Consider the following 27,140-nt stretch of genomic DNA (forward strand, 5'->3'; position numbering starts at 1 on the left):
CTGGGCACACCTGTGCCAGGATCCCCAACAGCATTTTCTAGCTTTATTTTAAAAAACAAACAACAACAACAAACAAACAAGCAAATCCAGAATAACCACCAAAACCAAAGGCAAAAAATCTGAGTCCTTTTTTAAAGCATGACTTGCAGAGTACCAGTGTCTTAGTCTGCTCAGGCTGCTGTAACAGAACACCATAGACTAGGTGTCTTATAAACAATAGAAGTATTTCTCACAGTTCCGGAGACTGGGAAGTCCAAGATCAAGGTGCTGTCAGATTCAGTGTCTGGTAAGAGCCTACTTCCTAATTCATAGATGGCTATTTTCTCATTGTGGAAGAGACAATGGGGTCTCTTTTATAGAAGCACTAATCGCATTCATGAGGGCCCTCCACTTATGACCTAAGCACCTCCCAATAACCCTACCTCCAAATACCCAACACCCTCACATTAGAGATTAGGTTTCAATATATGAATTCTGGGGGAACAGAAACATTCAGTCTATAGAAACCAGTCTGCTTTTAAAGATTAGAAGCTTAGGAACTGTGTTCTTAGCCTCTGTCCCTGTTGTAAACCCAAGAGGGCGAGGCAGTAGAGGACCCTTATCCCAAGGCACCCACACCTTCATTTTGATTCTTGTTTTCTCAGTATCCAACCCTGCAGATGCTAGTAAGTTGAAGTGAATGAAAGGGAATCAGAGTTTCTGGCAGCTATTGTTTGATATATTTCAGGCATGATATCTAGCTAAATGAGGAGACACTTAGAAGGGACTATAAAGACCATGGTATTATAAAAATTTGGAAACAAGGTAGGACATTATATAAAACAAGGAGGGAGTGTTAGGCATGAAAAGCTGTGTATATTAGAGAATACATTTAGGTTTTGAGAGAGTTTCAGGAGAAAGTAAGGGGTTTCTTAAAGGGTTTTGCAAATCAGATTTCAAGCCATGAGCGGACAAGAACAGGGCAGAGTGAACTTCAAGAAAGAGGGTGTGAGGAATTCCCTGGTGGTCCAGGGATTAGTACTCAGTGTTTTCACAGCTGTGGCCCGGGTTCAATTCCCTGGTCGGGGAACTAAGATCCTGCAAGACTCCTGGCACGGCCAGAAGTAAATAAATAAATAAAAAGAAGGTGTAGTAAGATGAAGAGAAGAAGAGGCCAGGAAGGGCAGTAGATTCTGCATCTTCAAATTTTTTAAATTGGTCTTGATAGTGCATGGAGGCATAAATGCTTAAGGAAACTTTAAAGATGAAAGCAAGGATGGTGATTGCTTTGAGGTAGGATCAAGAAAGAAGGGAAACTTTATGCTTCCATTAAGGTTCCGACCTGGTAAAAGGTCAGTCTATGTGGAGAAATAAGACTGTATGGAATGGAAGGAAAGATTTGAGAGGTTAAGTTCATGGATTTGAAAAGACTCCAAATGGCTAGTGGTGTTTCGGATTAGTGTGTGTGTGTGTGTGTGTGTGTTTGGGGACAGGAGAAATGAGAATTAGGAAAGGTACTAGTTACTAGTCAGTAAACTAATTTTGAACGAAGAACAATAAAAGAAAAAAATTAAAAACAAAAAAGAAAAGTAAGAGATGTAAACACAATCTACCAGCTAATTCCAAAGGTTTAAGCAAAACAGAGAAAACAAAATCAACTGTCAAGAAAATAAACGTGTGGCACATCAAATTGAAAATACAGTAATAATGGAAAGGATTGAGCCCAACACTTGGAACTAAGAACATTAAGAATTGTCAGCCAGACAAGTGTGAATCAGTAGCAACCCTCAGAACATTGGAAAAGCAAGTAAACCTACCTCATTTATTCATCTGATTGAAGGGAGAGGAATTCTATGGACTGTAAAGCATTGCCAACATTTCTCTCAGAAAAGAATATCTCTCCTAATGTGAGAAACAAACAAACAAACAACTCCTAAATATTTGTCCCAATTATTCAACAAGAATTTATCAGGCAATATCATTATTATTTGCTGAGAAAGACAAAAAGGAAGCATTTGAACAGTACTTAATTTAAATAAGATAACATTCTCAAACTTAATTTTTTTATTGAATTATATTTGATTTACATTTTATGTAAGTTTCAGGTGTACAAGGTGATTCAAATATATCTATATATCTATGTACATACAGATATCTATCTTTTTCAGATTCTTTGCCATTATAAATTATTAAAAGACTCAAATTTTTTAAGCTGAGAAATCTGCAGTCAGTTTGTTTCCTCCATGAAGGTGGGAGAAGAAACTTAACAAACTATTTTAACAAAGAGAATCACACCTTTGGGACACATGGATGTGAATATAAATATTTCCAGGGCAAAGCATTGGCAAGGCAACTGTATTTGTAAATTAAAGGCATGGAGTTTTTGGGTGCACCTGATTTCTCAGTTCAACAAAGGAGAGAAGCGAGGGGGGTGGGGGGAAGGGCGGTAATCCCTGAGAGGCATTTTTACTTGTTCATGGACTCACCAAGGAAACTACAGGTAAAAGATGACCTTCCTCAAACAGCTTCCTGAAGTGTTTCTAAGTGAGGTGAAGAAAATTTGAAAAAGCCAGTACTACCCTCCAAAATGTGGCAGCCAGTGAGGGAAGGGAAAGTAAGGTGATAGGATGAGTAAGGAAAAGGGGAGAGCACCGACGCTGAGAACGGCGAAAAACCCCACCTGGAAGCTATCTATAATCAGGCGGCCAGCCACGAGGTTTCAACAAAAGCTCCCAAATGCCTACAATCATCGCTCTTGAGATGCGCCCTTCATTCCAGCAGTCACAAGTCGCTAAGAGATGGCAGAAAACAAAACAAAACGGACGGTAAGACCTGACCAAACCAAAAGAAAGGTCTTCCAGGGGCGGGCGAGCTCAACACAATGTAGAAGTTGGGCTGAGGGATTTTTATTAGGCACCGGGTCTGACCAAGTAGTTTAAGCACCGCCCCTTCCAGTTTGCTGAAAACGTGGGCGGGGCTTCGGGGCTGGAACCTCCCTGAAGAGACGCAGCTGGCGTGAGGGGTTCCCAACCAGGTCCGATATACCACTATATAAAACACCGCCTTTGCGAATTGGAGCATTGTATTTGATCGAATTGGTGAGATGTCTGGGCGCGGTAAGGGTGGGAAGGGCCTGGGGAAAGGAGGTGCCAAGCGCCACCGCAAGGTTCTTCGTGATAACATCCAGGGGATTACCAAGCCTGCTATCCGACGCCTAGCTCGGCGTGGCGGGGTGAAACGCATCTCCGGCCTCATCTATGAGGAAACCCGTGGGGTGCTGAAGGTGTTCCTGGAGAACGTGATCCGGGACGCTGTCACCTACACCGAGCATGCCAAGCGCAAGACTGTCACAGCTATGGACGTAGTCTACGCGCTCAAGCGCCAGGGACGCACTCTGTACGGCTTTGGCGGCTAGAGTTGTTCCAAGGCATCATAATGTCGCTTAAAGGCCCTTTTTAGGGCCACCCACGAAATCTATTAAAGAGCTGTAGGCATTAAGGCGCATTTGAAGTATTTTGGAGTAGTTGTGTTGGGTTGGTGGTTTGGGGGGGGGGCTGAAAGTTTGAAGTTTAAGTAACTTGCGTGTTGTCGCAGTCCCCAGACCCTCGTCAGCCTTTCCACCTGCAGTGGCAAATTCTCTGATAACTGCTGAGTTGCCAGTTTTTACAGAAGTTTAGTGTAAGCTGGGCTCATTTAACCTATGTCGACTGCGCTCGCACTCCCACGTCAAGGGCAAAGTAATGATACAGTATGACGAGTAATGCCTAAAATACTACTATATCTTTTTTGCAGAAAAAGTTGGCCGACCCTCGTTTTAATAAGCTGAGAGGTTCTTAAGCACGCTGAAGTTTGAGACCACTGGCATAGAACATGGCTGGATTTCGACTTTCAATGCCTCCATTTATCATAAGCTGGTTCCCTTTTATGTTATTCAGTAAACTATTTTTGTCAAGAACCCAATCATGACATCTTGTACTGTATTTAAAATAGTGCAAGGCACTTTGAGATTCTCTAGATAACACTTTAAGAATTTTGATGCATCCTGCAGTCTTAAAGCCAACAAGATATCTCCTCTGTATATTATCCTAATGACCGAAGTAGAAGCGGGAAAACGCTTCCTTTTCTTTGAGGAATAAGCCTAGAACCAATTCTGTGGGCGGGGAAGGACGGGACAGGCGAGGGAGGCATCAGTTTATTGTCCAATCAAGACGCGAGGGTCCCTATATATATTGGGACGACTGGTTCTCTTACTACTGTTAAAGTAATTCGCGCCGCTTATGCATGGCTCGCACTAAGCAGACCGCTCGCAAGTCCACTGGTGGCAAGGCGCCGCGCAAACAGCTGGCCACCAAGGCGGCCCGCAAGAGCGCGCCGGCCACGGGCGGTGTGAAGAAGCCGCACCGATACCGGCCCGGCACGGTGGCCCTGCGCGAGATCCGCCGCTACCAGAAGTCCACGGAGCTGCTGATCCGGAAGCTCCCGTTCCAGCGGTTGGTGCGCGAGATCGCGCAGGACTTCAAGACCGACCTGCGCTTCCAGAGCTCGGCCGTGATGGCGCTGCAGGAGGCGTGTGAGGCCTACCTGGTGGGGCTCTTCGAGGACACCAACCTGTGTGCCATCCACGCCAAGCGCGTCACCATCATGCCCAAGGACATCCAGCTCGCCCGCCGCATTCGGGGTGAAAGGGTTTAAAACTTACACCGCCTTCTATTAATATACCTCATCCGAAAAGGCTCTTTTCAGAGCCCCTCAACTGTCACCAAAAAGGAACTGTTCATTCTAGAGGATACGTTACCCCCAAAAGAAAAATGGCAGGAGGGTTTTGATGAAATATCTGTTGTGGGCTCAAATTGTTACTGTGCCACTTGAGTGCTGCATATTCGGAGATTAAGCTGCAGACGGAGGTTACTGTATTCTGTGCTAGTCAGCCTATTGAGCTGTTTCTGGGGAAGCGTACTTAAAGTGATAACAACCATTAAACCTTTGGCTACACGAAGCGACTGAAGAAAAACTGGCCCATACCTTGTGAAAGTTTATTGGTTTCTGTGGATAATTGTGTAACTGGCAAATGAAGGGTTTTTTTTGTTTGTTTGTTTTTTGTTTTTGCTAAGTACCCTAGCTCCTTGACTTCAGAAAATGCGCCTCTTGCCTTCCTGTTGCGGAAAGAAATGGTCGAGGTTCAAGCCTCACAGCTGCCAATTACTACTAGCTGTATAGTCTTTGCCAAATTACTCATCTTCTCTCTGGGACTCACCTAGAACAGCTGTAAAATGTAGCAGACGAATTAGTTTGTAGGGCATGCTTAGACTAGTTCCTGACACTTAAATGCTCAATGAATGTTAGCTCTTTTTATTTATTGTGCTCCTCTCCTGTAAAGCATGACTTCCCCCAACCTTCTCCCCCAATTTTCTGAAAGTTTTGTGATTGAAAAAGGGGGAAATACTTAGTTGGAACATTTTCTTGTTAAGATCTTTTCTTTAGATCTTTATTTGCATAGTCCTGAAAGAGGCAGGCCTGTAGCAACGCACCATGAACTGTGTCTGTGAGAAGGAATACAAAACAGCAAAAGAGCCAAATAGTAAGTATTTTAGGTTTTGCAGGCAACATATAGTCTGTCACAGTTTTTTTAAAATACAATTTAAAAATAGAAAAACTCAGTTCGACGGCCATACAAAAATAGGCCACTGTCTAGATTTGGCCATAGTAGGCTATAGTTTCAACTCCAGGAGCTCCTGAAGAGATGAAGTGTATTGGCCTACAGTTTTTCACAGGGGAGAATTGACTGTTGATTGCATGAGAGATCCTAATCATCACCCCATCCAGGCACAAAATCCTGTCCATGCCTCCCCCTCCCACCTCCCAATAAATAGCAAACTTCATCCTCCATTCCACTTCCTGGTCATTGCCTCAGTTCCCTTGGATGTTAATGTTTTCCTGAATTCTCTTAAACTTCTATAACCTCCAGTCCCTTAAGAGCCAGTCCACACTTATAGTCAGTGGCCAATTATTTCACTGGAAGATACAGGTCTATCTTCACTTAAACACACAAAAATATCCACAGTGATGTCCTACAAAAGAAGGTGTTTTGACCGTGTAATTTGTTAAATGTTGATGGAGGTAAGGACTTTGAGAGCATTGGGAAAAGCACCGTGAAAGAGGGACAAAGTCCCACGCCATCTAAACAGTTTGCGCTTTCGAGGGCTACTGGAAGACCTTGAATAATTTTTAGCAGGTTTCAGGGTTTTTTTCTAAAATACATTATCGGGGTTAAGCATTTTTCTTTGTTCTTATTTTATTGGATTCGCTTAGGAATTAAAGAAAGAAAGCATCTCAATCAAAAACAAACCAAATTTGTTTGAATGCAGGTCATTGGATCCTGTAGCCAAAGCAATTTCTATTCCTTCTGGAAGAAGTCACTTTGGCAACAGAACTTTTCCTAGCGGCAAAATCCCATTCTCTAAAGACAGTGGCACGTGGAAACTCCTTGGGAGGCAGAACCGGTTTTTAAAGTAAGATCTATATGGTTAATTTGGGGCTGTAGGCAACCAGCTGTCCTGCGCCTGTGTTACTTGCCGCAGTTTGAAACAAAGTTTATGGCAAAACCACGGAACCTAGTGTCTTTCCTCTTGCAAAAATCAAAGGCCGAACTTAGGGACAAAGCCTTTTAAAAAACGTTCACTTGGTACTTAGTAAAAATTTATTGCAACATGCAACTAACTAGCTCGATGCCTTACGCCCGATGCACACATATGAAAAGCTGAAGGGATTTTTAAAAATATCTTTCATTAATTGAGCGTGATTCATAAAAACACAAACAAGTATGTGAACATGGAGGCTGTTTTCCTCCTTTGGAGCTTCAAAGAGTCAAATTCTGTACCACTGTTTTTAGCATTTAATCAAATTTTGGGACTAACAAACACAATTTGGGAGTCCAACCACGAAAGCCGGCTGCCTGAGGGCGGTGGATCGGACGCTCCACCAATCACAGGGCAGCACCGGCTTATATAAGCCCCGGGCCCGAGCAAGGTAGCATTGCAAAACTTGCTGTTTGGGTTTTGAATCTCTCTTCTTCTAGCAGTTTCTCCCATCGCCATGTCGGAAACCGCTCCTGCTGAGACGGCTGCCCCGGCGCCGGTGGAGAAATCTCCTGCCAAGAAGAAGTCTACTAAGAAATCCGCGAGCGGTGGCGCGGCTAAGCGCAAGGCGACCGGGCCCCCAGTTTCCGAGCTGATCACAAAGGCTGTGGCTGCCTCCAAAGAGCGCAATGGCCTTTCTTTGGCAGCGCTCAAGAAGACGCTAGCAGCTGGCGGCTACGACGTGGAGAAGAACAACAGTCGAATCAAGCTGGGTCTCAAGAGCCTGGTGAGCAAGGGTACCCTTGTGCAGACCAAGGGCACGGGTGCTTCCGGCTCCTTTAAGCTCAATAGGAAGGCGCCCACCGGGGAAGCCAAGCCGAAGGCCAAGAAGGCGGGGGCTGCTAAAGCCAAAAAACCCGCGGGGGCCACCCCTAAGAAGCCCAAGAAGGCTGCGGGAGCGAAGAAGGCGGTGAAGAAAACTCCTAAGAAGGCGAAGAAGCCCGCAGCCGCTGGCGTCAAAAAGGTGGCCAAGAGTCCCAAGAAAACCAAAGCCGCGGCAAAGCCGAAGAAGGCTGCTAAGAGCCCCGCTAAGCCTAAGGCAGTGAAGCCAAAAGCGGCGAAACCCAAAGCTGCCAAGCCCAAGGCGGCAAAACCCAAAGCTGCAAAGGCAAAGAAGGCGGCTCCCAAAAAGAAGTAGAAAGTTGGCGCTTAAGAAGCAAACCCCAAAGGCTCTTTTCAGAGCCACCCAGAGATCTCTGAAAACAGCTGTGCACTGAGTAAGGTATATATTTTATTCTCGGCCGGTCGCCAAGAAAAATTGCCCTCTACTTCCACTAAATGTTTTCACCTTTCCTCCTGCTTGGAACTCAAAGCGAAAAACATGATATTCCTTTTAAAATACAACAAAGTTAGAAATTTGACCTGGATCCAGTAACCTGCAAAATTGTCCACAAACATCTTAAATGTGAGTTGCTGACCATTTTAAGATATTTTGGTTCCTGGGTGTTTCGCTACAAGGAACTTTTAAAAAGCCCGCGTCACGTTCAGATAGGTCAACTGTTTCTGTTCAAATGGTAGACGTTTTTATTCCGGTTTATGCCCCACCTAATTCACTGCACATTGTTTTAAGCTCAACAAAAGATTTCCTGGGCATCTATTTTAAATTTGATATTGCAGGAATCAAGTCACAGAGCTTAACTTTAGCACTGGCAGAGGCAGAGGTCGAGTAATTTTACATCTTGACACTGCACTTACTTCCTTACCAAAGCTCTTGATTTCTTCCTGACATTCCGAGGACATGACTAGGAGTCCGAAAAATGGCTCAAAGTTTGCTTGCCAAATTACTACATGAAGTAATTTCTTTTCCCCAGGCAATTATGACAATGGAATTAAGTGAAACTACTGTCCCAGCTCCTCCGCAGAAAAAGTAGGTGGCTCTGAAAAGAGCCTTTGGTTTCGAAGGCGTTGCTCTTGAGGCCTTACTTGCCCTTGGCCTTGTGGTGGCTCTCGGTCTTCTTGGGCAACAGCACGGCCTGGATGTTGGGCAGGACGCCGCCCTGAGCGATGGTGACTTTGCCTAGCAGCTTGTTGAGCTCCTCGTCGTTGCGGATGGCCAGCTGCAGGTGGCGCGGGATGATGCGCGTCTTCTTGTTGTCGCGGGCCGCGTTGCCCGCCAGCTCCAGGATCTCGGCCGTCAGGTACTCCAGCACTGCCGCCAGGTACACCGGCGCGCCGGCCCCGACCCGCTCGGCGTAGTTGCCCTTGCGGAGCAGGCGGTGCACTCGGCCCACGGGGAACTGGAGCCCGGCGCGAGAAGAGCGAGTCTTGGCCTTGGCACGAACTTTGCCTCCTTGCTTACCACGTCCAGACATAATGCAATATTTTAAAGCCTACACCAGCAGCAACTAAAGGGAAAGGAGAAAATCGCATATTTTATAGCTGCAGCTGGGCGCGAAAAAGAAGCTATTCCATTGGGTAAAGTAGTAATTCCGTTTTAAAAGAGACGTGTCGGTCCTTTAAATGCGCGTTCTGATTGGACAAGATTTTAATGACGTCATTACCAGTATTCGCCAATCAGACATAGAACTTTACTAAGTCTCATTTGAATATGCAGTTGTAAGTGAATCGGACTCGCCTCGCCCGTTGCTCACTCTTTGTTTCTCGAGGATTTTGTTAACGCCACTTCACCATGCCTGAGCTTGCTAAGTCCGCTCCTGCCCCGAAGAAAGGCTCCAAGAAGGCGGTGACCAAGGCTCAGAAGAAAGACGGCAAGAAGCGCAAGCGCAGCCGCAAGGAGAGCTACTCCGTGTACGTGTACAAAGTGCTGAAGCAGGTCCACCCGGACACCGGCATCTCGTCCAAGGCCATGGGTATCATGAACTCGTTCGTTAACGACATCTTCGAGCGCATTGCGGGCGAGGCGTCTCGCCTGGCTCATTACAACAAGCGCTCGACCATCACCTCCAGGGAGATCCAGACGGCCGTGCGCCTGCTGCTGCCCGGGGAGCTGGCCAAGCACGCCGTGTCTGAGGGCACCAAGGCTGTCACCAAGTACACCAGCTCCAAGTGAGCCACTGGCTGCAAAGCAGTTGATCAGGTTCCGTCATATCCAAAGGCTCTTTTCAGAGCCATCCACGCTTTCCAAAGAGAACTGGCACTTAGTTTAAACAGCTTTAGAGGTAGACAAAAGCAATATTAATCTGAAGCCTTTAGTAAATGCTGCTTAATTTGTGAAACAAATTATATTTTGGGTTTGTGGCATTTCAAATAAGATGATCTGATAACAAGTTGTACATGTTACAGCCATCACCCAAAACGAATTTTATTGTGCTTATTTCACTTACCGTCCAGCTCAGCTTTACTCTGAGGATCAATCTTTGAGTAAGTTAGTGGCTAGCGAATTTCAAATGCTCTTTTTTTTTTTTTTTTTTTGCGGTATGTGGGCCTCTCACTGTTGTGGCCTCTCCCGTTGCGGAGCACAGGCTCCGGACGCGCAGGCTCAGCGACCATGGCTCACGGGCCCAGCCGCTCCGCGGCATGTGGGATTCTCCCGGATCGGGGCACGAACCCGTGTCCCGTGCGTCGGCAGGCGGACTCTCAACCACTGCGCCACCAGGGAAGGGAAGGGAAGGGAAGGGAAGGGAGGCCCCCTCAAATGCTCTTTAACTGAACGTTTACTTATCTTACATCATTTTTCAGCAGTCGTACACTTGCCATTCCATGCCCTGACCCTCACCATGCTTTGTAAATATCACCCCAAAAAATGAATTAAAGGAAAACAAGCAGGTTGTGTCCCCTTTAGATTTTTCATGTAATTTGATCCTGCTGCATTCTTGAGTTTTAATGTGTCACCCCTTTTGGGAATGGCATTTCTGTTCACTATTATTTTTACATGGTCAAATTTTTTAATTGGGAAAAAGAATTTATAGAGTATCCGTTTCTTTTCTGAATCAGCTCCACATTTCATCTCACTCTGTTTTCTCTTTACCTTTTTTCCCCTTGTAATAAGGGAGAAACTCTAAATGAAAAGGCAGTCTTTGAGACCTGAAGGGTGGCATTTTTCTCCAAGGGGGAAGCGCAATCTCCCAGTGTTTAGGCCCGTATTTCAGAGCTAATTAGGCATTCTCAAGAATCAGTGTGGAAATATAAGTCCCAAGCATGCTACAGACTATCAGATATTAAGATAGTAAAAGCCAACATCTTTACTGTTTTTCTAGATATTATTCAATCTTTTCCCATTAAAGGACAGGAGGCCTTGGGCTTCTGGGAATAGAAAGCACAAAATTGGGGCTGAATTTATGAGCTCAGGAACAAAGGAGAGTTAAGCCAAAACTGTAGACAAAAGCCAGTGATTGCCTTCCCTGTAGCCTCAAAAAGTCACTAGAAACATGCAGAATATTTATGGAGTTTAATATTAGTTCATTTCTTTACTACATCAATTAACATTGAATATGAAATTAGAATTGTTATTGATGTAGTGAAGACATGACTAATATTAGGCCTAGAAAGATACAGTTATTTCCTGAAATGCACCATATAGCCGTTCTCCATTCTGCTTCTGTTAAGTCCCAGTTCCTCTACCATCTAAATCCTGTCTGTCCTGCAAAGCCAATCTCAAATCTAATCGCCTCTCTGATTATTCCAACTTGCATTGTTTTACCTTCTTGAAGTTTCTCCAGAGTTTTTTTCCTTTTTATTTCAACCTCTCCCACACACATACACCCTGTCTATATGCAAGCCGGGACCTCCCAGTCTTTCCTATATCTTTATGCCTTTATCTCCATTAGACCTAGGAAGTGTGATTTATTTCTAGAGTATTCTTTCAGTATTTAGCATTTTATTTTACAATATTTTTTTGAGGGGGGGTGGGCCGTGCCATGGCCTGTGGGATCTAGATATCCAACCACTACATTGGAAGCACAGAGTCTTAACCACTGGACCACCAGATAATTCCCTTATAATTCATTTTTAATCAACATTACCTGTGTCCACTGTTATGATTGGCCTATGGGACCTACACTTGAAATCAGGAGACCAATTCCTAAAACATTTGCCACTTATTTTAAGAGGCCAAGATTTTGGCTTCTCTGAAACACAGTTTCCCTATCAGTAAACTGGGCATAACAGCAATTCCTAGTCACATGACTATTGTGAGGATCAGTGAGGCTGCTTTGTGAATGTCTAAGAATTATTATGCACATATTTTGTATATATTAAAAAGGAATCTTATACATCTATTTGGCATTTGAAAGGCTTAAGGTCATCTTCATTTATCAAACTGAATCTCAAAGTTCAGCCCGTACAGTGTTTTCTAGTTCATTTTTTCTTTCAATAAATATTTGTTGAGCACATATTATGTCCCATAAACTCTTCTAGGTGCCAGAAATATATCAATCAATGAACTAAACAGAAAGGAAGTCATGCACACATAGAGTTTATTTTCTAATGTGGGAACAGACACGCACATAACAAAAACAACAACAAAAAAAGAGTGTCAGAAGATAATGAACATTAAACATTTGGGAGGAAAACAAAGCAGAAAAGAAGATAAAGAATGGTTTTGTATCTTCCATTTTAAATAACATAATCACAGACTGCTCATCAAGAAGGTGAAATTTTAACAAAGATGAAGAGACGAGGGAGTGGGGAAGATTCTTCTAGGCAGAAGGAAGCAGGAACAAGAGACCCCGAATGTATATGTGGGATAAGGGGGAAATACCCAGTGTTAGACAAGGGACAGCAGGTGGCCAATGTGACTGGGTCTGAGGTGGCAAAATAGCTGGAGGTGGGAAACGGTGCTGGGAACGGGGCCTTCCAGAATGTGTAGGACCGTATATGACAGTATAATGGCTTTGGATTTCATTCTTATGTTTCAAATTCTTAGTAGCTGCAGAAAGCTGTGGGTTTTGGGTGATCAGCTGCGACTCATTTTGACCCCTGATCCTGGACTTCAAAAGGACAATGGGCATGGTGCTCTGTGTGGAAGTGTCTTTACTTCTTTGCTGAAGCCTCTCAGAGAGGTTAGAGAGAAGGACTACCAGGCCAAGTCAGGGCATCAGGGACCCCGGAGAAGTACCAAACCCTTCCTTACAGATACAGGAACTCCAGGCCTTTTACTCCCAACAGTTACTTTTTGTTCCAGAATAGTCCTCTTCTCCAAAGCCTCCTGAACTGAGGAAATTCCTCTGGAAGAATCACTGATTTTGAATCTGTTTCCAGTTGGGGGTCACCAGGGACCACACAAACAAGAGCCACTGACAAATAAGGCTCTTTCAAACATCAAACCCATACCCATCATTTAATACATGTGTCCACTCCTGAATCTTAACCTTTCTCCAACTTCTTTAGTTTTTTCTGGCCTTATTTCCACCCTTGTCTCAAGCCAAGAGAGCAAAATCTCTCATATTTCTTCTCATGGTACATTATCCATGTAACTAGGTAATAATCAAAGGGCCACTCTCACTTTTACGTTCCTAGTTTCTCACTCCTCTTGTGTCCAGTGGTTCCCAATTTTAATCATGCATCAAACTTGCTGGTAGAACTTTGAAAAAATATATTACTTCAGAGCTTTGCCCCTAGAGATTCTGATTCAGTTTATCAGAGGAGGGGCCTGGACATCTGGGGTATTTGAAATTCCCCAGCTAATGCTGATGGCTATGAGGATTGAGAGGCACACTCTTCTGTACCAACTGTGGGAAGTAGCCTCTAAGATGGCACTCAGTGACCCCTACCTTCTAATACTGGTGCCCTTCCCACATTGCTCCAGCATTATGGTCAACAGGATATGACAGAAGTAATGGTATGTCACTTTCAAGATTCGATAAGAGACTTCCATCTTGATCACTCCCACTCTCTTGGATCACTTGACTTGTTCCAGAGGAAGGAAGCCAGTCCTTGTCTTGAGTAACCTTATAGAGATATCCACATGGTGAGGTACTGAGGCCTCCAGCCAACAGCATTATAAACAAGCTTTTCCTTGGACTTCAGAAGCTCCAGTCCCAGTCAAGTCTTTAGAATCTAAAGTTTAGATGACCTGATTGCAGCTTTGTGAGAGATCTTGAATCGGACTACCACCAAAGCTGCTCCCAGATTCCTGACCCTAAGAAACTCTATGAGGTAATAAATGTTTGCTGTTTTAAGCTGTTCAATTTTGGAATAATGTGTTACCCAACATATTTAGTTAATAAGATACCAACTGAAACCTTAATGATCCTTTCAAGGTCAAATCTTGTTATACCTCTTCCAAGAAACTTTCCCAGATCGCCACATTCCAGAATAATATTATTCCCTCCAAGTTCCTACAGCAGTTAATATTAAATACAGTTTGATGTAATAATAATAAATATTAATTATATTACATTTTATATATACAATTATATATAAGTAGTGTTATATTAATGCTATAATATATAATTTATATATTTATATAACTTATATAGATCTATAATTTATATAGAAGTATAAATATAACAATAGTGCCATTTTGCCATTTACTGGTTTATGACATTGCTTATTTTATTCAGTATTGTTCAAACTTCAGTTATTTGAGTTCCACTTTTATGATTTTTTTCTTTTTTCTGTATCAGGGTGCAATCTATACTATTGTTTACTTAATATTAAAAAAACAAAATTCTTTAGGGGAATTCCCTGGCAGTCCAGTGGTTAGGACTCTGCACTTGCACTGCTGTGGACCCAGGTTCGATCCCAGGTCGGGGAACTAAGATCCAAATTAATGCTTCCCCAGTTACTTAATCAGAAAGATTTAGAGAGAGTAGAAAAGAGAATGATATTTTCACTCTGTTTCAACATTTTAAACACCAAAGTCCACATACTACTTATGATAATTTTCCATGCCCCCAGTGATACCCAGTACAGACAGATCTGAGAAAATACTGGTTAATTAATGTACTATTTAATTGAGCCACTATTATATGTCTTACTCAGGAAATATAAAGCTATATGACCCAGGGAAGCTCACTTTGTGGTGGAACGTTTATTAAATTATACTTATTTTTATTTCTCATATTATTTAATAATTATTTTGTTGAAAGAAAAAAAATCTGTGTTAATGTGTTTTTCATAGTAACTTTTATTTGTGCACCTCACCTGGGTCCCAAGAACACACTTGGAAGCAGGGTACATCATCTCATAAAATCCTTCTAAGAAAACTGGGGCCTTATTATTATCTCCACTTTACAGGTAATCAGAAGAATCACAGTGTTAGGCTGCACCCTGTAGGCCTGCAAGTCCTGTAATTGCCCAGCCTCGAGACCAAAGAAAATGCCTGGAGACAGCAACAGAGACATCAATGGTTTATTGAACAGGGGATCTTACATGTCTGAAGCAAAGTTCTAGAGTGACTCCCCACTCCGTACCGACAGCAGACAGGACATGGCAGCAGTCTTCATGGTGGGGGTTGGGTGGGGGGTGTACCAGTGTACCAATTATAGGGGGAGCTGATGTCAGGTGGGCTCATCAGTTACCGCGGAAGCCAGCAGAGGAGGACATCCCTCACCGTCCCTTTGGTTAACAACCATCAAGGGGGCAGATATTTCCCTTTAATAACTCAGCATGCTAGAGCCGTTTTGTTCTAAGAATCAGAAAAATTTCTGGTTGGAGCAGGGGCAAGCACTTAAGCAGATACTGATAAGCTGTATGATTAAGAGGAAAGGTCAGTCCTGTGAGTAGGGTGAGGTGAAGCAGGGACTGTTCGATCAGGGGATGTACAGAGAGCAAGAGAACAGCCATCTTGTGTGCCCTGATCATACACACAGGCTCACTGAAGTAGTATCCAAGATAACCAGCTAACAAGCATTGGGCAGAACTTCAGTCACAAAAGGTTTTCCAGGGCCTATGTTCCTTCCACCTGTTTAGGCTGCTTTAGAGTAGGTTCTTTATTAATTCAGATGATCAGAATGACCTTCCTTTGGTGCTCTATTTGGTTTTGCTATTTTCAGCATTTTACTCCCGTTCATGTATTTCTCTTGCTTATCTCCAGTACATCTGGAAGTTCTTCATTTCGTTTGCTCTAATATTTTGTCATTTGAGGGATTATTGAATGTCAGAGTTTACGTCATGGTTCTTCACTCAAGGATCTGCCCTTAAGCAGTAAACTGTACGGCACTTACATCTTGCTTTTGGCATATAGGGGAAAAAAATCACAGTAGTTATTGGCTTTCATTTATTAAGTGTGTATTATCTTTGGATACTGTGCATTATCTAATTTATTTTTCCAATCTAATGAGGTAAGTGCTAGTGGTATCTTTGGTCTACAGCTAAAGAGACAGAGGATTGGGATTGTAACATTATAGTAACATATTGGCTGTTTTATTAGTTTGCTAAAGCTGTCATAATAAGGTACCTCAGTCTGGGTGGCTGAAAAAACAGAAATTTGTTTTCTCACTGTTCTGGAGTCTAGAAGTCTGAGATCAAGGTGCCAGCAGGGCTGTTTACTTCTGAGGGCTGTGAGGGAAGGATGGGTTCTAGGCCTCTCTCCTTAGCTTGTAGACGGCCATCTTTCCCCCTCTATCTTCACATGTGTTCCCTCTGTACTTGTCTATGTCCAAATCTCCTCTTCTTAAAAGGACACTAGTCATATTGGAGTAGGACTTACCCACTTTCCAAGGACCTCATTTTAATTTAATTACCTCTTTAAAGACTCTATCCCTAAATATGGTTACATTCTGAGGGTTTAGCGAGACGGGGGGAGGCGGATAAAATTCTCCCCATAATAGCTGCCTTCCTTTAAATAGAACAGCCAATAGAAATCAGGGGTGTATGACTACCTTCCCTGGACTAGGCCTAGTTTTGGTTCTTTGGAATGAGGAGGACAAAAGAAACTAAGAATAAGGATAGGTTAATATTTAAATGTCTACTTTAAAAATAACTACATTGTATCTACTGCAAATAATTAAACAGCATTCAGGTCTCATCCACAGTGATACTTTAGCCTTTCACTTGGGCAAACCTGGATTGCTGAGCCTCTGGGAGAATGAGTATAAAGGGTCTTCCCAGGGGGGGCTGCTGCTTCAGGGAGAGGTCTCTTCTTGTCTATTTCATTACTGCTTTCAAGGCAGAAATAATGGTCAGATAAGAGATATAACAACAACTCCATGTCTCACGTGGCGCAATTTCAGTGGGCAGGTTTCTCTCTGCTCCTTGGTGGCACATATTTCCAACAATTGAAATACAGTGTGTCTGTAAAGCATTGTGTGAGTATAAGTTGCAATTTTCAAACACTGTCTTCTGGAAAAGTTACAGACGGAGTTTAGTTTGTCTTAATTTCAGTACTATAACCAACAGGCAGACTTTGCTATACATGCTTGTTTCCCACAGGAAAGGCAAAAGTTGTTAATTGTACGATGATGATAGGGTAGAGCTATAGGACCCTCCAAAGAGAATTTGACCAGTATTCTCCAAGGAAAAAAAAAAAAAATTGACTTTTTTTTTCCTGTTCTTGGGAACAAGAGGGAGAAACTTTTTTTTTTTTCAAATAAAGAATGGCATCTTTTTCACTATTAAGACAGATATGAATGAGTCATCTCCATTTGTTTTGAAAGAATTTAGTTTGATGATAACAAAAGATTACAAAATCTATTATTTGTACACTGATGGCCACTACCATGAGGCTTATAAACTGATTCTGTCATTGATCCTCTAGCTATTTAGACAAAATACTCCCCTTCTCTGTGCATCAGTTTGTTCATCTAGAAAATAGGTATGGAATGAGAGTGGTCTTAAAGTTCTATTGCAGGCTATCATCTTCCTACATAGGATGGACTGAGGTCCAGGACACTGGAGCAGCAGGGCACGGTGAAGATTAATGGTATATATTCCTCTATATTTCTTAACTCCATCGTGGTTTGTGGTTTGTAGAGGTCTATGTTCCATGGTGTGGCCACTGTGAAAATTTAACACTAGGCTTGAAGTAAGCAATAGCTACAGTCTGATGTAGCCTAAGGAGATAAGCATCCCACCTTAAGAAGTCAGGATGTTGTTCAGGGATTTCCCTCCACCAAGATTTTGGTTCCAACAAAAATATATCAGAGGACTGTCAGGATGGCAGAAGCGGAGAATCCATAGTAGATGTCATTCTGAGTACTCTGATGAGGTTAATTGTTCTGATGACTTCAAAAGGATCCCTTCTCAAGCACGAAGTGATGGATGTAGCTCTGGAAAACAAGTCATAAGCGAAAGTTCAAGGAAAAAAAGATGTGACTGAAGAGATGGTAGCTTTGATAAAAATGTCCTTGACAGTGAGGTAAAGGTGTTTGAATGTTAAGCTCTTTGGTGTGGACACTGCAAAAAAATGGAGCCAGAATGAAATGTCTAAACTTCCAGAGATTTGACTCAAATATAACCTATACTTTTTAAGGTATATCCTATTACCATTTACTGATAAGGTATTGCAGTTAATCTCTGTGTGTTTAAATTTAGGGCTTCACAGACACTTCATAAAAGTTATTGATTTCTTCAAATTTATAAACCTGATTTCTTGAACCAACAATACAGTGTTTAGTCTCTTCCTCTAGTCCTGTGACTAGTATTTATTTACATTCAATTTACCATCTCACTTCTTTGATCATGAACAACTAACCCACTATGGCAACTGATGTGCTAACTTGAGCATCGTTAGCAAGAACTTGAGTTATCACTGGACCAGAGGGTATGCCTGCAGTGACCCATATCAATTTTACACAACTGCATTTTAAAGATTTTAAGGATTGGAAGTCCTAGAGTAATTTATGGGTTGACATTTAAAACAACATTTTAACAAATACTATACCTTGATCCCATGTCCAGTAATAATAGACTAGGCAACTCAGATAAACCCTGATGCTTAGAACAACTAGAAAACATCCGATTGAAGGGTCAGGCAGCTAGCAAGAAAATGAATTACAGAGCCAAGAATCAGGAAAAGAAGAAAGCCCAGGGTACTAGGCAGCTAGAAAATAAGAAAGGAAGAAAATCTCCATATACTATTGTGGAATGATCTTCAGGATATATATTTTAAAGGAAAAAAAACAGAAACAAAAAAAAACCCAAGGTAGAGAAAATTATGTGTAAGATGTTACTGTTTATCTAGTAGAGGGGTACTGGGACTTCCCTGGTGTCCTAGTGGTAAAGAATCTGCCTTCTAATGCAGAGGAAGCTGGTTCCATCCCTGGTCAAGGACCTAAAGATCCCACATGCCAAGGGGCAACTAAGCTGGCGCGCCACAACTACTGAGCTCGCACGCTTCAACTAGAGAGCCCGCGTGCCGCACACTACAGAGCCCACGTGCTCTGGAACCCGTGCCGCAACTACAGAGCCCACGCACCCTGGAGGCTGTGAGCCACAACTAGAGAGAGGAAACCTGCACACCACAACTAGAGAGAAGCCTGCACGCCGCAATGAAAGATCCCGCATGCCTCAGCGAAGATCCTGCATGCCACAACTAAAACCCAAGGCGGCCAAATAAATAAATAAATATTAAAAAAATATAATAAAGGGGAACTAAGAATACACAAATGTATGCTTATAATTAACAAACAAATAATGGGAAGTTAAATCACAACATTAAAAATTGTTACTTATAAGATGAGAGAGGCTATAGGCTAAAGGAGAAAGACCTCTTTGAGCATACCTTGATTTGACCTTGGAACTATGTTAAAATATTTTATGTAAGGATAAGGTTAAATTTTAAAAAGCCAAATCCCTAAACATAACAGCAAAATGAAGCAAATGGATCTGTGTATTCAGATGGTAGCATAAGTACACAGGAAATTATTTCCAACTAATTTGAAAAACAGTAAATCAAACAGTCCTAGTGTGACATAATTTATTAAGGCAGCAGTTCTCAAAGTTTTCGACCCATGCACGTTTTAAAAGTATTGAGGACCCAAAGAATTTGTGTTTCTGTAGGTTACTACTATTGATATTTACCTTATTAGAAGTTAAAACTGAAAGAATATTTGTTTTATTAATTCATTTAAAAATGACAATAAACCCTTTTCAACATACATATTTTATGAAGATAGTTATATTTTTCAAAATTAAAAAATTAGTAAGAAGATTAGCATTGTTCTATATTTTACAAGTATCTTTTAAATAAGTTTCAGGATAATTGTGAAAGTAATTTTAGCTTCACAGACCCATTAAAAGGATCTCGGGGACCCCCAGGGGTCCCCAGACCACATTTTGAGAATCACTGCCTTTAAGACAAAGAGAAAGCTAACATTTTATTTATTTATTTAGTAAGCACATTGTTGGTGGTAGTGTTGGGGATGGCTGTGGCAGAAGCTGGGACACAGGACAATTTGAGAATGCCTTGGGAATTAGTGTTTGGATTGATTTCCAACAATGGCAATCATTAAAATGCAATTTGCTCTCCTGAAATTTTATTGAACAAAGCATCAGCGAGTTTCTCAGGGAGCTCTTTTTTGAGACTTGATCCTACAGCATTGCAGGAGGTGGAGTTTCCCCTAATATAAGAACAACAGAACCTTAAGACTGTAAAGCCAGGCACTTTCTGGAGAAGAAGATGCTCGTCTCAGTGACATAGGGCACAAAGACTTTGGAAAAGATGAATAGTGCGACACACCAGGTAAACTTCTTATTCAGCTCATCATAGTATTTGTTCCAATTGCTTATTATCATGGATTCATGGCTTTTTATATGCTGAATGTATTCCAGTAAACAACTACAACTGTTCTGTTTGTTTAGTTTTAATTCTCAAGTTAGCACTATTTACACCGTGGGGATTCTTTCAGGCTTTCTTGGCACTCTCCTCATAACTGTCTTTACTGTTACTCCAAACATGGGAGCTCATCCTTGCTTTCAGTTAGCATGGTGTTCTAGACCCTTCAGAATTTCCTTTGTCTCAAAACTTGTAATCAGTTCCTCTTTAAGGAATTTAGTTTCTTGAATAGAGGTGGAAATCTCCATACCAGGGTTTATGTTAGACTGTTTTGCATGATGCACCTGGCTGCATCAGATGACTTTGAGAACACGATGATGACAGACTAAAAACCCTGTTTTTAAAGGCTAAGTGCCTGTTACTCTTTTCACAGAAAGTCCTTTATCTTGTCTCCAAATAAATTATTTTTTCAATCACTCACTTTTCTTCTTCAGCTGATAGCTTCACTCTTCTTTGCCATATAAAACATCACCTCACCAAGGTTCATTTACTAGAGTTTGGGCTGCCTATCTAAACAATGTGTTTAAAAAACAGTGCTATTAAAAATTTTATAAAACATACAATGGACTTTTATCCAGGTATATATTTCTAAGATACACATAATACATTAGTAAGTTTAATATTTCACTTTGAGCTTTTGGAAGAATTAATATAGTCCACAGCTCATAAACATGAGGATGCTCTTACTATGTTTTCTTTTTGCAATGCATTGTCCCAAATGATCCTCCCAGTCATTATCATCTGTACACCAGTTATTTTAAAAGAAAATGAAATTTTAATTTTTCCAACACTTTCCACTTTCTGATTATTCTATTAATTCCATTAAATATAATAAAAATATAATAGAAATTAAAACTTTATATACATGTATGCATGTATAAAGTGTATCCTGGCTAATGGAATCTATAGCTAAAAATCTCAAACGTTTGGCTCTATGCTCTCCATCTCACTGCTGTTCCGTACCAAGAGCCTAAGATAATCAGACACTAGACAGTCAGTGCTTTTATATTTTTTGTCACCCTCTTGGAGTAAGAGTGTTGGGAAAATTAAAATATAACATATTTTAGTAATGTGTGTATAAATAAAACATATTTTATGTGTATATTATATGTATATGCATAAATATATGTACATATACATACATGCACACACTCATATTATGGTATAATTATTTTAATTGCAGAAAGCATTGAATTTCAATTTCTTAAGATTTTTGGTCAAATACAGCTATTTGGCCAAATACAAATACATTAAAACATACAGAGTTATCTTAATATATCACTAGTTTATTTTCAAGATATCAGTTTAAAATGTTGGGGAAGAAGGAGTAAATTAAAACGAAGCTACAATCAAATTAATACAATCAAATTAATATCAAGAATTATTTTTTAGGGGCTTCCCTGGTGTCGCAGTGATTATCCGCCTGCCAATGCAGGGCACAGGGGGTCGAGCCCTGGTCCGGGAAGATCCCACACGCCGCGGAGCAACTAATTCCATGCACCACAACTACTGAGCCTGCGCTCTAGAGCCTGCGAGCCACAACTACTGAGCCCGCGTAACACAACTACTGAGGCCCGCGCGCCTAGAGCCATGCTCCGTAGCAGGAGAGGCCACCGCAGTGATAGGACGGTGCACCGCAGCAAGCTGTGGCCCACTCTGGCCGCAACTAGAGAAAGAACGCGCGCAGCAACAAAGACCCAAAACAGCCAAAAATAAATAAATACAATGAGCATCTGAGGTAGTATTTGTTCGTCTCATTCCACACATGAGGAAAATAAGGCAAAAAATAAAATTAAATTAACTTAGCAATGTTATGCACATAAAATTTCTTTAAAAAATTACTTTTTAAAAGTCCAATGTTACATTTATACAATGTCACATATCAAATTTGAGTGGGATATTTTTATACAATTCATATTCTCAAAACACTGTTCCACAGAACCAACTAGTAAAAGACACTGATATATTTGAGCAATATTTTAGGTGCAACTCCAGAGTCACATCACATATACATATTCCTAGTATTAAATGAGGTGTAACTTTATAGTTTTCTTTTTTTTTTCTTGGACATGTGCAAGGACTTTAGAAAGTTATCATCATTGAACATTTATCATTTTATGCATGAATGGGCCATGCCTACACTCTCAATTTTATATCCTGTATTATTTTCACAATTAAAGCAGACACGATATAAAAAGTCACTTTTAAGAATTAAAACATTAAAAAACCCCTAATTTATAAATGGATATTTTTCTTCATTCTAAGCACATGAGGAAATCCTCTGGGAAATATTTTGTCTCTATGTTTTATTATAACCTACATTAAAATGATTCTTTTTAATATGCCTAATATAAAGAGTCAGAAATTTGAAATTATAAATCACCTAGAAAAAATAATATAATACACTTTGCAAAGATGTAGGTCATACTTATTAATTCTGAATGTAAGCCCTTAAGCAAAGATTCAAAGTAGTTTCCCCATCGCAAGACTTCAGTCCTTAAGAGACTTTTCATGGCTAGTCACTCATTTGTCTTGGCATACTGCAAATTAAACATACTAGGTCACCTATGTATTTTCACATGCAATATGAACAAATGGTCATTTTTGCATCAAGTGGTCACTTTGTAGAATAACATACTTTTTTGGGGAAGCATTTCCATGCTGATTCCCTGTAAAGACTAAAATAGCTTTAAATATGCCATTCATTCCTAAGGGCCTAAAATGAAGAGATGGATTTTGGTTTCCCGAACTGAGGATAGGGGAACAGCTCTTCTCTATTTTTTAAAAATTTATTCCGATGAATAGAGAAAAGTAAATGCAAGTGACATGCAGAAAGAAAGAAAACATGGAGAGGATCCTCACAGTAAAGGCAGGAGTAGGACCTAATCCCTCCCATACAGAGGAATTTCACTCAGAGAAATTAGGGAGTGCAGAAAATGGCAGAGTTCTTCCAACAAAGCCGCGTGGCCCAGAAATCTCCCAATCGGGATAGACTCACGAGGGACACCGTTGGTAAACTTCAAACTGCGCGCCCAGCGTCTGGATTGGCTATCGATAAACGTGACACCTGGTTGATGTGTGCGATAATTTGAATTGGATTCTCACTTCTATTTGTTTTTCTTCTGCCTTTCTAAATTAATATTTGGCAAACCCAAACCCAGGGAAAGGGGAGGAGAGCCAGCACCCCTCCCCAAAGAAAACATAAGTGAATAAAACGATTTGTACCTTTCTTACTGTGTGCCAAGCAATTCATTAGTCAGGTATGTAAACGTTAAAATTAAAGATGGAGCGCTCAAGCCATTGTTAGCAAAATCTTTTGCCGGGTTCAAACTTAAAGGCGAGCGGATTTTCCTTTGGGACAAAGTGCATTTTGCCTTCTTCACTACGTTTGTCTGATAATGAACCTCACCCTTTTCGACATAAAAACATATAAAAATGTCTCGAGCATTGCTGCAGCACCACCTATATTGTAGTGGAAGTAATTTCTAACAAGATGAAAATGAAACGCGAACAGAAGGAAGACCAAATGAAGACCGAAAAGATGACCATCTGCAAACCAAAGAGAAGCCTCAGAATAAACTACCCCTGCTGACAGCAAATCTTGGCCCTCTAGCTTCCAGAACTGCGAGAAAATAAGTTTTTTAAAGACAAAAAAAAAAAAAAAAGGAATCGCGGAACTTGTTATACTTTAAACCAAATAAGAAACACCTGCTGCATAAAGTGAGTGCCACTTCTCTTCAGAAGATTGAGTGGCTCTGAAAAGAGCCTTTGGGGTGTGGGCCTAGCCTTACCGCTCGCTCCGCTGCGGCCTGGCTCATTTGGAGCTGGTGTACTTGGTGACGGCCTTGGTGCCCTCGGACACGGCGTGCTTGGCCAGCTCGCCGGGCAGCAGCAGGCGTACGGCCGTCTGGATCTCCCTGGAGGTGATGGTCGAGCGCTTGTTGTAATGCGCCAGGCGCGACGCCTCGCCCGCGATGCGCTCGAAGATGTCGTTAACGAACGAGTTCATGATACCCATGGCCTTGGACGAGATGCCGGTGTCCGGGTGGACCTGCTTCAGCACTTTGTACACGTACACGGAGTAGCTCTCCTTGCGGCTGCGCCTGCGCTTCTTGCCGTCCTTCTTCTGAGCCTTGGTCACCGCCTTCTTGGAGCCCTTCTTCGGGGCCGGAGCAGACTTCGAGGGTTCAGGCATGGTGCGGAGTTAACTGCCAGGCAGTTCAAAAATAACAGGAAGAATGAGAACCAGGCTGAGTCCTCCTCCTTCACAGCTTCTTAAACAAAGGAGGTAGTGAGTAAAGTCGAGCGTCTGATTGGTGGTGAATCCTGGAAACGGCACGTTACAGTTTTGTCCAATCAAAATAAGTGTATTTCAAACTCCGATTTCATTGGGTTAAGTAAAACTAGTTTTAGCCAATGGTACACCTTCATTTTCGCGCCCAGTGAAAACTATAAGTAGGGTAGCTCTCGCTGTATCTATTCAGACCTAACTCTTATTGGTGGGCTTTTACTTTCAGTATGTCTGGACGTGGCAAGCAAGGAGGCAAGGCTCGCGCCAAGGCCAAGACTCGCTCCTCGCGGGCCGGGCTCCAGTTCCCCGTGGGCCGAGTGCACCGCCTGCTCCGCAAGGGCAACTACTCCGAGCGGGTCGGGGCGGGCGCGCCGGTGTACCTGGCGGCGGTGCTGGAGTACCTGACGGCCGAGATCCTGGAGCTGGCGGGCAACGCGGCCCGCGACAACAAGAAGACGCGCATCATCCCGCGCCACCTGCAGCTGGCCATCCGCAACGACGAGGAGCTCAACAAGCTGCTGGGTAAAGTCACCATCGCGCAGGGCGGCGTCCTGCCCAACATCCAGGCGGTGCTGCTGCCCAAAAAGACCGAGAGCCACCACAAGGCCAAGGGCAAGTAGAAGTCCGTCGTTCTTTGCAACTCAAATCTTTCCAAACCAAAAGGCTCTTTTCAGAGCCACCCACCTTATCAATAAAAGGAGCTGTGCTTTCAAAGTCACATTGTTTTGGGAAGCAAGATGCTGTTGAATATTAATCCTATAACAAAGTTTGGCTAAGTCATTTACATCTAGGTTATTTTCTCCAAAGTACCTTAAATGCCTCCCCAAATGCAAAACATTTGCTTACATAATTTAGGTTAAACTTATGAGCAAAATTAACATCCCTGTGATTCCTCTACAGGGGCAAATGTCCATCTGAGACAAAAAGTTTAGCACCATACGACTTTGGCCTACCTTCCCTTCTAATTCAATTCAGTCTTACTGCCCACCACACACCCTCCTAAATGGGAATAGAGTAGTAATCCAGACAGGTAAATTACTTGTTTAAAAGTAACTTCAGGCAGAGAATACATTTCATAATGGACTGTTTACATCAGTGATGGTGAAGTAAAAGTGGTATGAAACTGCATTAGGAAGAGGGTGTGCCTTAACAAATAGGAAAGGTCGACATTGTAAATCACTTATCAGGTTCTTATAGTCCTAGGCCTGTCAATGATTTTTGCTTCCCCTTTCCCCCACCATCATCGCTCTCACCTTCTCTCAGATCACCAAGTCACCCTAGCTAGAGAGGGCCTTCAATTCCTCTCCACATCAGCTCATATGTAGTTTTCCTTATGAATACATTGTAATGAAAATGAATTTCTATGGCAGTCCTAGTCCATTGGAATAGGTTTTCTGAGTCTCCTGAAATATTTGTTTTAAACACACACACACACACACACACACACACACACACACACACACACACACACACACACACACACACACACACACACACACACACCCTGCGGTGGAAGCGCCTAGTTCTAACCACTGGACCGCCAGGGAATTCCCAGTATATCCTATATTTAAATCTGAACCGCAATCACATGTAAATAATATTCCTTGGAATAAAAGTGACCTCAGCAATCACAAACAGGACGTAAATGTTACCTTTTTTCCCTTTTCTTTTTGGCTTCATTATTTGATGTTGGAAGACCCGAATCCTGATTTCAGTGAATCTAATTATTCAATTTTTCCCTCTTAAAAACTCATCTGCGGGACTTCCCAGGTGGTCCAGTGGTAAAGAATCCGCCTTCCAATCCAGGGAGCGCAGGTTCGATCCCTGGTCAGGGAACTAAGATCCCACATGCCACATGCTGCTGGACAACTAAGCCTGCAACTAGAGAGAGAAAACCGGCACGCCACAACTAGAGAGAAGCCCGCGCACTGCAACGAAAGATCTCGAGCACCACAACTAAGACCCAACGCAGCCAAAAAATAAAAATAAATAAATAAATAAAATAAATTTAAAAAAGAAAGTCATCTGCATTACTTGCGTTTGTATATTTTAAACAACTATATCTCAGAAGTAGAACTGTCAAGTAGAGTAAGTGATACAGCTCCAAGGAAGGCCTATGAGTTCTTTAAATTTTTAATAATAAAATATGCTGTTGTTATCATTATTGACATTGATCATGCAATTACTAACACTTGCTTCATTGCATCATTATATTCCCCATGGCAAGAACCACCACATTGTTAAAATAATGCCTTTACAATTATTGATGTGGTTTTGATTGATAAAATCAATGAACCTATAATCAAATAGTTGATAAATGAATATACATTTTTGTTTTAAATAAAATATTCAAGTGTGACATGTCATTGCTTATAATTCCACGTGTTAACTGAGTTTTTTAAATTAATGGACTATTAACCCAATTTCATTGGATAAGGCACTTACTGTTCTTTACTATCTACATAATCAGAAAAAAAGTAAAACTTGTATTTAAAAATGGAGATAACAAAACTTTCCAAAAACCTTGCCAAAATAATTTAGATATTTCTAATTTCAATTAGATCCTGAAGAACTTTTTAGGACTCCATAGTTTATACTGTAAAGTTGTTTTCATAAG

General features: G+C 41.7%; 7 protein-coding genes across 7 annotated transcripts; 5 read left to right on the top strand and 2 right to left on the bottom strand.

Annotated features, from left to right (window-relative positions):
• Positions 1–3,082: 3,082 nt before the first annotated feature.
• LOC308623914 (histone H4) lies at positions 3,083–3,394 on the top strand (the record flags this gene model as incomplete). Its single annotated transcript, XM_081246692.1, has 1 exon — positions 3,083–3,394. The coding sequence occupies one exon, from the start codon at positions 3,083–3,085 to the stop codon at positions 3,392–3,394; it is 312 nt and encodes a 103-aa protein (XP_081102818.1).
• Positions 3,395–4,260: 866 nt separating this feature from the next.
• On the top strand, positions 4,261–4,671 carry LOC308624321 (histone H3.1-like; the record flags this gene model as incomplete). Its single annotated transcript, XM_081247408.1, has 1 exon — positions 4,261–4,671. The coding sequence occupies one exon, from the start codon at positions 4,261–4,263 to the stop codon at positions 4,669–4,671; it is 411 nt and encodes a 136-aa protein (XP_081103534.1).
• Positions 4,672–6,958: 2,287 nt separating this feature from the next.
• On the top strand, positions 6,959–7,774 carry H1-5 (H1.5 linker histone, cluster member). The gene has a single exon (XM_081245690.1). It carries the CDS (start codon positions 7,072–7,074, stop codon positions 7,750–7,752), a length of 681 nt encoding a protein of 226 aa, XP_081101816.1. The 5' UTR covers positions 6,959–7,071; the 3' UTR covers positions 7,753–7,774.
• Positions 7,775–8,457: 683 nt separating this feature from the next.
• LOC308623391 (histone H2A type 1-like) lies at positions 8,458–8,957 on the bottom strand. Its single transcript, XM_081245691.1, has one exon. The coding sequence runs from the start codon at positions 8,924–8,926 to the stop codon at positions 8,534–8,536; it is 393 nt and encodes a 130-aa protein (XP_081101817.1). The 5' UTR covers positions 8,927–8,957; the 3' UTR covers positions 8,458–8,533.
• A 265-nt stretch (positions 8,958–9,222) lies between these two features.
• On the top strand, positions 9,223–10,756 carry LOC308623392 (histone H2B type 1-L). Its single transcript, XM_081245692.1, has one exon. The coding sequence runs from the start codon at positions 9,244–9,246 to the stop codon at positions 9,622–9,624; it is 381 nt and encodes a 126-aa protein (XP_081101818.1). The 5' UTR covers positions 9,223–9,243; the 3' UTR covers positions 9,625–10,756.
• Positions 10,757–14,853: 4,097 nt separating this feature from the next.
• Positions 14,854–24,495, bottom strand: LOC308624240 (histone H2B type 1-N). Its single transcript, XM_081247332.1, has 2 exons — positions 24,024–24,495; positions 14,854–17,725 (listed from the first exon to the last, which is right to left on the bottom strand). Exon 1 carries the CDS (start codon positions 24,425–24,427, stop codon positions 24,047–24,049), a length of 381 nt encoding a protein of 126 aa, XP_081103458.1. The 5' UTR covers positions 24,428–24,495; the 3' UTR covers positions 14,854–17,725; positions 24,024–24,046.
• A 255-nt stretch (positions 24,496–24,750) lies between these two features.
• Positions 24,751–25,143, top strand: LOC308623800 (histone H2A type 1-D; the record flags this gene model as incomplete). The annotated part of the gene is made up of 1 exon (XM_081246495.1): positions 24,751–25,143. One exon carries the CDS (start codon positions 24,751–24,753, stop codon positions 25,141–25,143), a length of 393 nt encoding a protein of 130 aa, XP_081102621.1.
• Positions 25,144–27,140: the final 1,997 nt, after the last annotated feature.

The sequence above is a fragment of the Mesoplodon bidens genome (assembly GCF_964165515.1).
Source record: "Mesoplodon bidens genome assembly, chromosome: 10".
NCBI lineage: Eukaryota > Metazoa > Chordata > Mammalia > Artiodactyla > Ziphiidae > Mesoplodon > Mesoplodon bidens.